Here is a 13,442-nt window from a genome sequence, read left to right on the forward strand (position 1 = left end):
CATTTTGTGCTTTATCATCTTAAACTTTGTGCTTAACTCATCTTAACACGTGCTTAACTTTGTGAAGCTGTTCAGGTGAGCAGCACTGCTGCCCTGCCCATTGAGCAGCTGATCTATGAGAAAATTGTAGTGCTGCCCCAGAAGTGGTGCTTGGAGTGAGCCTGGCTGTGTGAGACAGAATGCTGGACCTGTAGGGTCACACAGCATGGGAGGGAGCTCACACACAGCTGGGAGCATGAGGAGAGCACTGGCAGGGTGTTGGGATGGCCCAAGCTGATTTTGTTGAAGTTTTGTTAAGGGGCTGCAATCTCAAGTTTGGCAGCTGTTCAGAGTGGTGCTCTCAGCTGTCTAATGGACAGAGTAGGGAAGGCAGTGCAAGCAAAGTGCAAGCACAGTTTGGTAAGGAGCAGGAAGATTGCTGGGGTGCTGTAGCTGGGTTTCAAGCAAGGTTCAAGTGTGAAGGGTAGGCAACTCCTGGCTCAGTTCCTGCCCAGACTTAGCCCACTACCCTTTCACTACCCACAGCACATCTGTTCACTTTGTTATCCGGGGATACCACAGTAAACAGTTTTCAGTGTCTAAATTAACTCTAAATTTAGAGTAAGGGCAGAAGAAATTTCAGTTCTGTGAGGTCTTACACAAATTAACATATCTGCACCAAGGAAGAGACAGCAGGAGGCATTCACAGTGTGGCTGTACCTCTGAGGCATTGTTATCACTGGCACTTTTATAACACCACAAAATAAATCACCTCTTTCACAGTTAATAAAATTTAGGATGTAGCTCTTTGTTTCTGCTATATCTCTCCAAGAATGGAATGGCTCAGCAAATGTTGTATGACATTATCAGTTGCCCTTTAGTCTTTACATAGAAATTGGACTGGTCAATGTATCTTTCAAAAAAAAAAAAAAAGCAAGCATATATGAGCATATGAATATAAATATTAAGCTTGCCTTAATTTTAGGCAATTGGTAGATATCACTGTTTAGAAGCTCTGAACAGATATTATGGATATTCTGGAAATATCAGCTGCTTATAAAGTTTAAAAATTATTTCTAATTTATTGAATCTATAGTTCTCAAATTTGATTATTGTCTAAAGAGGAGGGTTTTCAGCTTTTCCTTTTCCATCCTATTTGTACAAGCTAGCCATGTTCTTCCCATCCTCCCAGCTTGCAAACAGGTTACTGCTTTTGTGCTACATTGTCTCTTTGCCCAATGAAGTTTTCACCTAATTTTGACCTCACATCCTTGTGGCTGTAAGTCTGTATCTTCTTCAGCATGGCTTTTGTTGGCAGCTAACACCAAAGGGAAATGTATTTTTTTTTCATTCTGTAATTTTTCTGCCCTCAGTGATCTCTGTCTACGGAGGAAATTGGACTTTTATTTCTGTGCTTCTGTGGGAGCTGAGGTGAAGAGGAGCTTCAGCAAATCATCCTAACAGCTTATTATTTCCAGTCCTCCTACATGATCTCCCTGCTTATGCAACTTTATCAAGGATGCATTTCAGGCCAGTGCAGTCAGTGTGCCCATCAGTGGGAGGCTCCTCCTTCCCTTGGTGTGACCAGGCTGGAGTTGAGCCCACCGAGGGCATCGCTGGCACTGGGGGTTTCCACAAACACAAAGTGGCTGGGAAAGGGGACAAGTGGCTGGGGAGGAAAGAAAGAATTTCAGAAAGTATTTCCTCTGTGGCGCTGGGTGTCCCTGGAGGCAGGGCCATGGCAGCACCATCCTGATTGCCAGCAGTGGATCTTAAATTAGCCATGACACAAGAGGATTCAAGCCAAGACACCATTATGAATATTGATGTTCAATGAATCTTCTCTCTTTTTTTAAAAATTTTATTTCCCCTTTCCTCAAAATGTTCAAAATTGCAGGACAACAGCATAAACTGTGTGCAATATTTGTCCTTTTTCTTTTCTTATGTTTCCAGATCTTTGATGTTGTTCCCATGAAGGTGGGAATGCACTCAGAAGTGCTTGACAACAGAGCCAGGTACTGAGCTTTGTGCCTGACACACCAGAGTGACTTTACCTCTGTGGGTTGGCCTCAGTGAGGGCCAAGTGCAAGCACAGCCACAGGAACAGCACAGAGGTGAGAAACAATAAGGCAAACTGTGAAATAGATGGACATGCCCACTGCTGGTCTCACCAATCACTTCTCACCCCTGGTGTTTGCCAGGACTCCACCCAAACCACCAGGAGCCTCCATAGCCTTGCTCCTCCCTGGTATCATTGCTGCATGCGGGATTTGGGGTGTAAAAACGGAGACTGAGCAAAACCAGTGTGTTTTTCTCTCTGCAGCATTCTCAGTTCCTGGCTGGCAGGGCTGCTTGTCATGCATTGGCAATGTGCACCCTCATTTCCAGAATGATTCTACAGTCAGGAAGGTTTCCCTTCTCTCTCAAAGGCACCTCTCATCTCAAGGTTGCTTCAGTAGAGTTCTCTCACCTCTACCAAATTCTGCACTGCGCTTCTGAAAGAGCAATCTCCACATTTTGTCCCCTCCACCTCTCACATCAATGTCATGCAGCCAGAGGAAGAATTAGAGATTAGATCTGATATTTGCATTAGACACAGAACCAGACTTAGGGTGTACAAAAGGATCCATTTTTAAGAAGACAATTATCAGTTTGTATCTCAGCTCAAAAACTGTTTCAAGAGATAGGCTGATCAGCTGTTAATGAAATTCCAAATCAGCAAAAACAGCCACCAAGTAAACCTTGAGAGAGTCAAGGTTTATTTTAGGAGGCAGAAATAGTGTATTGCCTGGAGGAAGATGGATTTGATAATCATCAGGAAAAAATCCCCAGGAACTGGCATTAAAGAATCAGTAGCAAGAATGGAATTTTTTTACCTTATTTTCAATTAATCATGTGAATCTTGGAGGAAAAAACCCCATATTTTTCTCCATTTCAACTAGGCTTCATTAATAAAAGGTCTTTCAAAGAATAACTAAGAAAGAAAAAAACTGGAAAATTAAAACAGCCAGTTGATTAGGATAAATTCACATATCAGGTGTCAGGATGCAGAGAGTATTCTAAAATGAAGCAATGAGAATTAGAATCATAGACTGGTTTGGGTTGGAAGGGGCCTTAAAGATCATCTAATTCCAACCCCACTGCATGGGCAGGACACCTTTCACTAGGCCAGGTTGCTCAGAGCTCCACCCATCCTGGCCTTGAACGTTTCCAGGGATGGGGCAGCCACAGCTTCTCTGGGCAGCCTGTGCCAGTGCCTCACCACCCTCACAGTAAAGAATTTCTTCCTAGTACCTAATCTAAACATACTCTCAGTTTGAAGCCATTCCCCCTTGGTCCTGTCATGACAGGACCTTGGAAATACTTTCTGAAATTCTTTCTTTCCAGCTTTCTTGTGGGCTCTGTTCAGGTACTGGAAGGCCACAATTTGATCACCTCAAAGCCTTTTTTTTTTTCCAGGCTGAGCAAACCCAGTTCTCTCAGCCTTTCATCATAGGAGAGTTCTCCTGTGGTTTTCCCATTCAATGGCAACGTCCTTCAGAAAAATATTCATACTTTAGGAGCTCCCTCCAATGTTTAATACAATTTTGGTTAATGGAGGGTTTTGCGATTCTTGGGTGAAGCATTTTGAGTAATTTCATCAAAAATGAGTGAAGCTGCTTTTGCAATTAATTGAAAATGCCAAAACTGTTAGTGTTCTCCAAGGGGAGAATGAAGTCAATGAAGCCTGGACTTCTCTGTGTGTTATTAAATGCCACCAGTAGGGATCCCAGCATCAGGCACTGCTGGCACATGTACTGGAGCAGTGGTGCTGTCTCGTGGAGCATCACTGCCGTGGTGATCACAGCAGTCCACAGATGTGAATGGCATCCTTCCCACAGATGTGAATGACATCCTTCCCACAGATGTGAATGGCATCCTTCCCACAGATGTGAATGGCATCCTTCCCACAGATGTGAATGGCATCCTTCCCACAGATGTGAATGACATCCTTCCCATCAGTGTCTTTCATCCAAACCAAGCAGAAAGCACTGTGAAACACTGTCCTGATGGAACATTGAAAACAAACCACTGACTTGCAGCTGGTATCCCAACACTGGCAGTGCTGCCATGAAACATTGGGCAGCTGTACAAACTCCCTAGTTTGCCCTGGAAGCTGTTAATTTTTTTTAGCACCTTGTCCTGTCTTTCTCCAATCCTCCCCTTGCTTTCACCAAAAAAGGCACCTAGTGTGCTTCCTGTTGCTGCTCCTGCCAAATATTCCCTTCCCTGGTGCAGGAAGGAGGAGTGCATATGGCAGATCTTTTGAGAAGGTGCAAAAGATGTGAGAAGGAAATCCCTCTTCATTCCCCATTTCTTTTATGGAAGACCCACATAATAGTTAAAAAAAAAAAAATCAGTAAAAAGTGTACACTCCTGTAGAAGAGTTACCCACAGCATTTTCTTCATAACTGTTGGAGAAAGCTAAACAGAGAATGAAAAAAATTATAGAGTGACAAGGAAGCAATAGGAATGCTTTCCCCATTGTAGGAAATGACCTGGTGGAAATGAAGTATTTATACACAGTGACACTATTCCATTGCAAGCAGTGGAATAAAGGCCAAAAGGTCCATCTGCAATGAGATATATTGAACAAAAATATGCCAATACAAGATGTGATATGGATGCTTGTCATACATATCACATGACAATTCTTGGTCTCTATAGTAAAATCAAATCATCCCCAAAGATCTTTAATATGTTATTTACAAAATATCCTGCTCTAAAAACCCAAAACTGTTTTGTCATCCCTCTCTTAAAATGTGTTCTTGAGTGCAGGAATTCTTTAGGGTCAGATGGATTCAGTTCCCCTCACTGTTCAGCCAGGTCTCCCTCTTCATTCCCATGGTTCAGCTCACATCTGAAAAATACGGTATCAGGTGGGATACTTGTCCCACCTCTGCAGGTCTGAACTGTGAACTTCTTGTTAATAAAAGCTCAATCAATGCTTCTCCAGACCAAAACTGCCAGAGGAAAAAATGTCTGATTAAACAAACACCAAGGAAGAGATCCAGTGATGACTGTGGATCAAATTATTTGTACCTCAGCAATTTGGCAAAGAAGCCAAAAGTTGCTCAGCTAAATGAGTCAGTTTGGTCTGCAGTTTATAAATACAGAGTTGTGTATTTATAGCAAACTGTCCACCCGTGATGTCTGCAGCAGCATCTCCCACTGCTTCTGCTGGGGTAGGAGATCAGCTCCCATGCTGATAAACAGCAACTCCTCTGTCATTCATAACACACAACAAAACTAGTATTTCCTTGTGCTTCTGGTTACAGCTCTGTTAACAGATGAAGACATTTGGAAAAGTTTTTATTCAGCCCTGGCAGTCAGTGTCTTTTAAATAATCTGGTCTGTTTCCATTCCTTTAAATAAACTTGCATTATTCATAGATCTAACACCAATCCCATGACTTAAGTGCTATCATATACTGGAATTAAATCATAATAATTCAGTTCTGGGGGGTTGTGGTTTAGACAAGACTTGAAAGGACTTGGTAATGCTTGCCTTTATCACCTCCCAGCAGCACCAAAATACATCTGGGCACAGAGCCACCAGAGATGAGAAAATAGCAGCTAGCACAGGATTTTGCTGCATAAGCTACTATGAGTTCCTTATTGATCTGTCTACCACAGAATATTTTATATATCTTCCATATACTTGAAATCACAGGTGACCAAGTTCTAAATGCTTAAAACATCGCCTGAAGGACCATCATGGTGCTTGACCACTTCACTCCTCAGGCACAGTGGATCCCTTCTCTGCAAGCACAGAACTCACTGCTACAGAACCAAACATTTCCTTGGAGACTGCTCTGTGGCTGCAGAGCAAAAAAATAAATAAAAAAATAAAATCTGAGCACCATCTGAAATTCAGCAGGCTCTATTCAGAAAGCAAGGTGTTCTTCAAGGGGTTTTTCCCTAATAAAAACACACACCATAGCCAAAACTGTATCTATGCAGTGTATTGCTTGTGAAAACACAGGGTGTGCAGGGAAGGGCTTAGGTATTGCTAATTATTATCAGTGGCATAAAAAGCCAAATTGAAACAGGATGGGTGACACCCAAATTTTCATGTTGTTGTTTTACCTCTCAGGACTCCTCTCTTGTGTGGATGTAAAAGAGGGACTGTCTCTGATGCTTCTCATGTTTGTGAGGAGAATTAGACACACTGTATTTGGCACACATATGATTTCCCCTTTACACTGTTTTAGCCCCCTGCCCCCAAGTTCTGGATGCTGTGGACTCTAAGCCTGCAGCTGGAGAAATGGGACCCAGACTAAGCAAATGCTGCCTCAGGGGAGACTCCTGGGTTGTTGGAGCTTGTGCACAATTTCATATTTCTACACAAAATGTGCCTCATGGCAGCACTGGCATATGCAGGTTTTTTGGTGAAGAACAAGAAAACACCTTTTCTATTTTACAGGCCTTCCAAGTGATAATTTTGCAACAGCTTTCACTGTTTCATTGGAACAGTGAACATTTTGAAGCAGTTTCAAAGCAATAGGCAGCACACTTCTATTTCACTGTTGTAATTATGATATACTATATGATATTTTTACAACATTTCAAGATAAGGAGCTTCATTTTTTTCTGAATTCGTTATTGCTTTCATTGGAAAAGTGCCTCAGCATTATTTAATTTCTCAGCTTTTAAGATTCTCCTAGAGCTTCAGTGCACTTCTCTGCATTAAAAATAAATAAAAAATGGCAAGGGAAAAGACAGTTTTCAGGGCTCACTCTGACATTGCTAGTCAAAGCAGCAGGCAGATTTCTGACATTTCTCTTCAGAAAGGGAGAGTTACCAAGTTTTTGTGGGCATAACAAGAGATATATGAACCTCAGCTTGTAACTGCTCTGCTTTGTAAACCAGACTTTGATGAATGCACAGCCTGTGTCCTGGTTGGGAGATTTTTTTGTGATTATGGCAAGTTACAAGGGCAAGCAAAAATGCAGCAAAATTTTGTTAGGAAAGGAGCTTATGTGTTTCACTGTATTAGCTTTTTCATGCTGACACGTTTTCATGCTGCCTCCTAATTATATAAAACTTAGTCATGTGTGAATTGTAACTACCCTTTGTTACCTGATATATCACATTACAGACTATTATATACTTGTGTTAATATTCTAGTGCCTTCTTCTTATCAGCCCACTTTGTTTTAAACAGGAAACATTTCATATGGTGAGGGACTAAAATAATTCCTGAGTATGAAGATCCTTAACGACATGGCTGCGTGGCATGAAACAGAAAAAGAATAACATTTCCCTCAGAGTGATTTTCACAGAAAAAAAAAAAAAAGGTGATTTGATGAAACCTAAGAATTTCGGGGCAAACACTTTCATTGGAGCCAGAGCTTTCTGCAAATTGTAAAAACATTTTCTCCTTGGGTTGCCCAACTTCCCTGCTGCTGTAGGGAAAGGCTGGCAGTGGCCCTGCTTTCCTGCAAAACCCCTGCCTGGTTTTGAATAATGTGGCCACAGAAAGCAGCAGTTTCCTTGGAAATCATACAGGGCATAGTATTTTTTTCCCCCATGTATTGTCCAATTGCAATAAATATGGACCTTTATTCCATCTTAGAAAGACCTCCTTTAATTATTTCTGCTGCTGTCACCGATGGGAGTGATGGATGGGGCTGACCTACACATGCAGAAGGGAGCTCACAAACAATGTGTGATATCTCTGTTAGCCTGGGACATTCTTCTGTGCTCATGTCAGCATCCACAGAGCTGCTTGCTCAGCCAGCACACCAGGGAGATGATTACAAATCTCTGTGGAGATGACCAGACTCTGAATTATGTTTCCCTTCTGAAGGATATTAAAAAAAATCCACCAACAAACACAGCTAGTAAAGAAGGCTGCCACACGTATAGGAGACAATCAGGTTAGGAAAGTGCAGATGTCCTGGATTTGAATTGGCCAAAGCATTTCAGCAGGAAAAGCTACTTTGCAAGCAACTTTAGAAACAGTAAGGAACTTAGATAGGAAAAGCATGCACATTTTGTACAAAAAGAAAAAAAGTCTTCAAAATTACAAAGCAATAAGCACAGAGGTAACTTCAAACAAATCAGTGCTCTCATGGAACTGAATCCTAAAATGAACCATGTAATTTGTCTGTGTTCACTCATTTGCTTTTGGACATGACACTACCAATGCAAGGCATTGAAATCAAACACTCCACTGCATTAAAAAGGATCTAATTCTTGGGAATGTCTCTGAATAAAATGGATTTATCAGTGGGGAATGATTCCCAGCATTTCAGAGTATGTTTTCATGAAAACCAGCAGTACCTTTGATGTCAATACCAGCAGGGTAAAGATTTCCCCTTTCTTTTGCTGACCTTTTCCACTCTTCATTTAATTCTCTTTAATTCATTTTATGAATTTATTTATGTAGTAAGGTTTCCCAAAGGCTGAACTCCATGATGCTCATTTTGATGAGCAAGTGTATGAGTGAATTGAAACCTTTTGCATTATTGCACTTAGGTCACTCAGCACTGTGCTGTGTTTCTTTGTGGATTTATTTGATTTATTCTGTGTGAAGGTGGTGATTTATACATTAATAGGGAAAGCCAACACAAGTAATTTACAGGGTCCAGTAGTTGACTCTGTGTCAAAATCTGTAATGCTGAGAAGCCCAAGATTTCCATTATCCATTTTGAATGCATAACGGTTCCTTTTCCTTTTTCTTTAAATTCTTGCAAAGGGTGCTGAATGAGGGCTGAATTTTCTTGTGTTATAGCATCACTTTCAAATCCATGTTTGGCTCATTCTACTGCTGCTATTTCCATGCTGGCTTTAATAAAAAGGAAGGGAACAGTAAGTTAGGCAGAAATGACAGATACTTTTGTGAAAAGAGTAGGGAAAAACACACAAGAGATTCAAGATCAGGCTTAGTGGATATTTTAGCTGCAGAGAGTCAAAAGAGGACAGACTTAACAGCAGTTAAGTGCTGTTGAAAGTATCAACCACTTAGATAGCATTAGAAATTATCTCAGTATCCCAAACAAGCCCCTCCATCTGTAGATATTTTATAACCATCTCTGTTAGAAACATGGAGAAGAATATTGAGTGAGTAATTCTAAAGTTTTGGTGATTATTAGGATAAGGAAAATGGAAATGTGTGTTAAAGACATGGAAGAGATCTTCCAAACACAGCCTTTGGAATTTTGAATACACCTTAATAGGGGAACTTAGGGCAGAATAGGAGGGCTTACGTGACATTTTTGAGATGGATGAAGCCAGTTTGGCCTTTGGACAGAGTAAGAGCTTCATTTTTTAACAGAAAATTTGGAGAAGAAACCAGAACTTGCACGTGACTGCTCAGGAAGTCAGCAAATAAGAATTATCTTGCTTTGAAAATTGCACAGCCAGCTGTATTCCAGTGAATTGGAGCTCTGGAGTAACAGGCTGTGCAATGACACAGGAACATTAGAAAACATGGCCTCTCAGACCTCTGAGAGGCTGTTTAGAGTAACACTGTAAATACCATGATGAGAGCTCTGAGTAAAGCAGAGATGGACTTTAGCCCAGATTTCTCCTTTTCTGAAAGAGAAGATAAAGGCTGTGACTTGGTTTTGATCTTGGGTGTATCATGTACTAAAGCCTTTCAAGTTTAGGCAGAGGTATGGATAGCAGGTGCATTAAAAAAATTAGCTAAGGTCATCTTTATTACTGTAATTACAGTGAAAAATGGGAGGTGGAAGTTTCCTGCCTTTGTTTCAAAGTCTTTAGAGAAAACAACTTGTAATTGAGTTATCTTTATATCCCATGAATTTCAGTTGAATACAGGACTCCAAGAAAACAGCCAGGATTTCTGCCCTTGCCTTTGTATCCCACCATAAATTACTTTTTCCCTCTGAAGCTCATAGACCTTTTTTTAATGTACCTTGCTTGTTTCTTTGTGAGCAAAGAGCAAACACATTTTCCATCTAATTGGCCTTTATTTCAAACGAGAGGACGCTGATAAGCAGAAGAACAAAAACTCTGTGCAAGAGAGGAGAGTGGCTAAATGTTCCTGTGAGACACTGCAAAGAAAAGTGTTGCATCCTTTTCCAAATCCCTTTTGAGAGGCAATAGGCAGGAAGGTTCAGCCAGGTGTCACAGACTGGGTGCACCAAAGTTTCCTGCACCGTCCTGTCGATTGCTGGCCATGCTTGCTGCGTGTTCAATGGCAGGAGGCAGCAGGAAACTGTCCCCACTCCTCCTGGAGTCACCTGGGCAGCTCTGGCACATCCCTGCAGCCAGGGACTGTGCCTGCAGGGCCGGCTCTCAGCCTGGCTTCCTATATCAGCATCTCTCTCCTCCTCTCCTGGATGGTTTTACACAACAGAGTCCAGAGGAAGATCCTTCAAGCTGGGAAGTCGAAGGCAACTAAGTCTAGCTAAAACTTTGCCATTTTGCTTGGTTGCAAGTGGGTACAGCTGGTCCCTCACAGCTCAATAAGCATCAAGAATGTTAGTTGGCAGGTTTGGGGAATTAGAAAGCTTTTACTTGTGCTGTGACAGGTGGCCATTGCACAGAAGTATGAGAAGAAACTGTCCCAAAGTAGTTACTGCTTGCTAACAGACTGACAAAAGGTTTCAAGGGAAGCAGGAAAATGTGGTGGCAGAGGAGAGGAGCCAAGCCAGGATGCTCTGTCAGTAGGAGAGAAAGGAGAGCCACCAACCCCTTCCCAGAGTCAGCAGAGCTGTGTATTTTAGTGCTGTTGTTTCCCTTCCTTCCCCATCCTACTTGCAGCCACTGTTTACTGTGACTGTGCTATAAATAACGCTGAGGAGTGAAAGCTGATTTCAGTCCAAGGTACATATCCAGGAAAGCTCATAAAATTCAGATGCATTTCTTGAGCTGAATGATCTCCCCACCAAAGGGCAAACAAAGAAAGGTGGTTTCTGAGAATAAATACAGAGCTATAAATACATTAATCTTGCTTCTGGTTTCACTGGCAATGTGTGGGTCAGGTATGATTGTGGCCATAATAGTGGTCTGTGACCGTGTTCACAGCGGTCCAAGGATGAGGGAAGAGATGAGGATCTGACTCCATGTTTCAGAAGGCTTGATTTATTATTTTATGATATATATTATATTAAAACTATACTAAAAGAAGAGAAGAAAGGATTTCATCAGAAGGCTAGCTAAGAACAGAAAAAAAAGGAATGATAACAAAGGTTTGTGGCTCAGACAGAGAGTCTGAGCCAGCTGGACTGTGATTGGCCATTAATTAGAAACAACTGCATGAGACCAATCACAGATTTACCTGTTGCATTCCACAGCAGCTGATAATCATTGTTTACATTTTGTTCCTGAGGCCTCTCGGCTTCTCAGGAGGCAAAATCCTAAGGAAAAGATTTTTCATAAAAGATGTCTGTAACAGTGGCCCCCTCCCTGTCCTGCTCTGCAAAGGGCAATGTCTCCTTCCCATTGCACAGAGGAAGTCAGGAATTTTCTAGAAGGTGTTTCTCAATATTTTCTAGAAGGGGGAAATGCCCTCACCCACAAGCCTGAGAGGGCTTATGGAGACACAAAACACAGCTTCAGTCATCTGACATATCTCCACCTTAAAATATCATCTTTAAACAACCCCAGAAAAGCCTCTTCTGCTGCCTGGTACATGAGAACTGTGCACATCAAAGCACACAAGATAGCCTGCTCATTGCAGCTTCTACACAAATATATCCAAGGCAGAGGTCTGAGTATTTTTGGAGGGTTTTTTTTGCTGCTGTGTTCTGCATGGCTCTTTTTCAGCGTGTGCCTGGTGCAAGCGTCTGCATGAATCACAAACTGATTTTAGAAATCAGAAGCCTTATGGGATCTGTACATGTTTGCTGGACACAGTTTGTCAAAACTTAGAGAAAAGAGTGTGGTGGTCATTTTGGCCTGATGTCTCGAGGTTTATTTTAGAGGACACATCATTCACCCAGGAAGAATGCAGATTACAGTTAACTTCCCTAGGTCTGAAACTTGAGGGCTCAAGGATTGGTTTGTTCCAAAACAGTCACAGATTTAGGAAGGGTCTTGCATTCACCTGCAGATCCAACTCTTGTTTTTGTTTTCCCCATTGGTTAGTCGTGTCTTGAAGGTAATTTCAAGGGATATCAGGTCGTACACACACGCACATACACATATGTGTAAAGAATCAGCAGCCCTGTACATTTTGTACATCCAGAACTGCTCAGAACACAGACACTGCTGGTGTCAGTTTGAGCCTGCTCACTTGTGCAGAATTCAGTGTAATTTAGAGGGATTGGATATTTGTAATTGTAATCTTGGGGATTTTCTTTAGTTTGGTTTTTTGTGTGTGTTTGGGTTTTGATTGTTTTTGTTTTGCCGGTTTTTTAAAATAATGCCTTGTTTTAAATGTGTTTCTATTAACAAGGCATTTTCTAATAATGTCCATTCTGAACAACTAGTTTCAAAAATTGATGGAAAATATTGAGAGAGAAGAATTTTTGGTATTAGAATATGTCTGAAGACCTCACTAAACACCCAGCTTCAGAAATGCACTGTTGTCTAGGCTGATATTTTAGGGTGTATTACAGAAAAGTTCCCTGTGATGTTGCTCAGGGTTGCTCAGGGCAGTGAGATGGATATAATGATATCCTGTTATAATGGAGTAACTATTCCTTCTATGGACCATTTCTTAAGGTTTTCCAGACACAAACCAGAACCCTCTTTGCCTCTTTTCCTAATTTTTGACTTAGATGCTTTCAGTGGGTATTGCTGACCCAGTGGGAAGATGTTTCTTGTGGGGCACAGGCAGTCACTAGTAGGACTTCACTCCAGGAGAAACACTGGGAACAAACAGAAGTAGAAGTTTCCAGTGAGAGGGAGAGTAAGGAAAATAACACTGATGCAGGAATGGGAAGTAATGGCACTGGAGAGAGGAGAGCACACGGCCAAGCAGAAAGGAGTGGAAAGCCATGCTCCTGGTTTGTTGTGATTTCTGCTGTTCTTTTTCCTCTCAGGCTGTCTCCCTGCAGAGAGGAACAGAATGTGCCACAGTGAGTGATGAAAGGAAGAAAGTGTCTCCTTCAGGAGTAAGTAAATTCAAAAGGAGCTCTTCTCTTTGCATTGCTAATCCTGATGGCATATACAGCCCTTGAATACATAATCCATGTTAATACACCTGTGGAATACATGCAAATTGCTTTTTTAATGTGGTCAGATTTCTCAGAGCATCTTTTTGATTTATTCAGTCAATTTTCAACAGTCAATCTAAATGTACTTCCTAAATAACCATTTAACAAGTTATTTTCCCTTTCTTACCAGCTCTTAGATAGGTGGCCTGAATTTGCTAATGAGGTTGCCAGAGGACAATTACAAAAAGAACTTTGCAGTTAATGCAAGAGTCCTGTACTGGTCACTTGTATTAGTGATCAGTGACAGCCTGAACTGATTTTGCTTGAGCATACATTAAGGTCCTCACTCT

At 41.5% G+C, this 13,442-nt stretch overlaps 1 protein-coding gene across 2 annotated transcripts in view; it reads left to right on the forward strand.

Annotated features, from left to right (window-relative positions):
• MSH6 (mutS homolog 6) overlaps nucleotides 1-13,442 on the forward strand; it is a 124,638-nt gene that overhangs the window by 42,211 nt on the left and 68,985 nt on the right. For both annotated transcript variants that reach the window (XM_077176048.1, XM_077176049.1), the window contains exon 2: nucleotides 12,979-13,050. In XM_077176048.1, coding sequence (XP_077032163.1) covers nucleotides 13,022-13,050 — 29 coding nt within the window. In that variant the 5' untranslated portion in view covers nucleotides 12,979-13,021. The remainder of the gene's footprint in view (nucleotides 1-12,978; nucleotides 13,051-13,442) is intronic.

The sequence above is a fragment of the Agelaius phoeniceus genome, chromosome 3 (genome assembly GCF_051311805.1).
Source record: "Agelaius phoeniceus isolate bAgePho1 chromosome 3, bAgePho1.hap1, whole genome shotgun sequence".
Lineage (NCBI taxonomy): Eukaryota > Metazoa > Chordata > Aves > Passeriformes > Icteridae > Agelaius > Agelaius phoeniceus.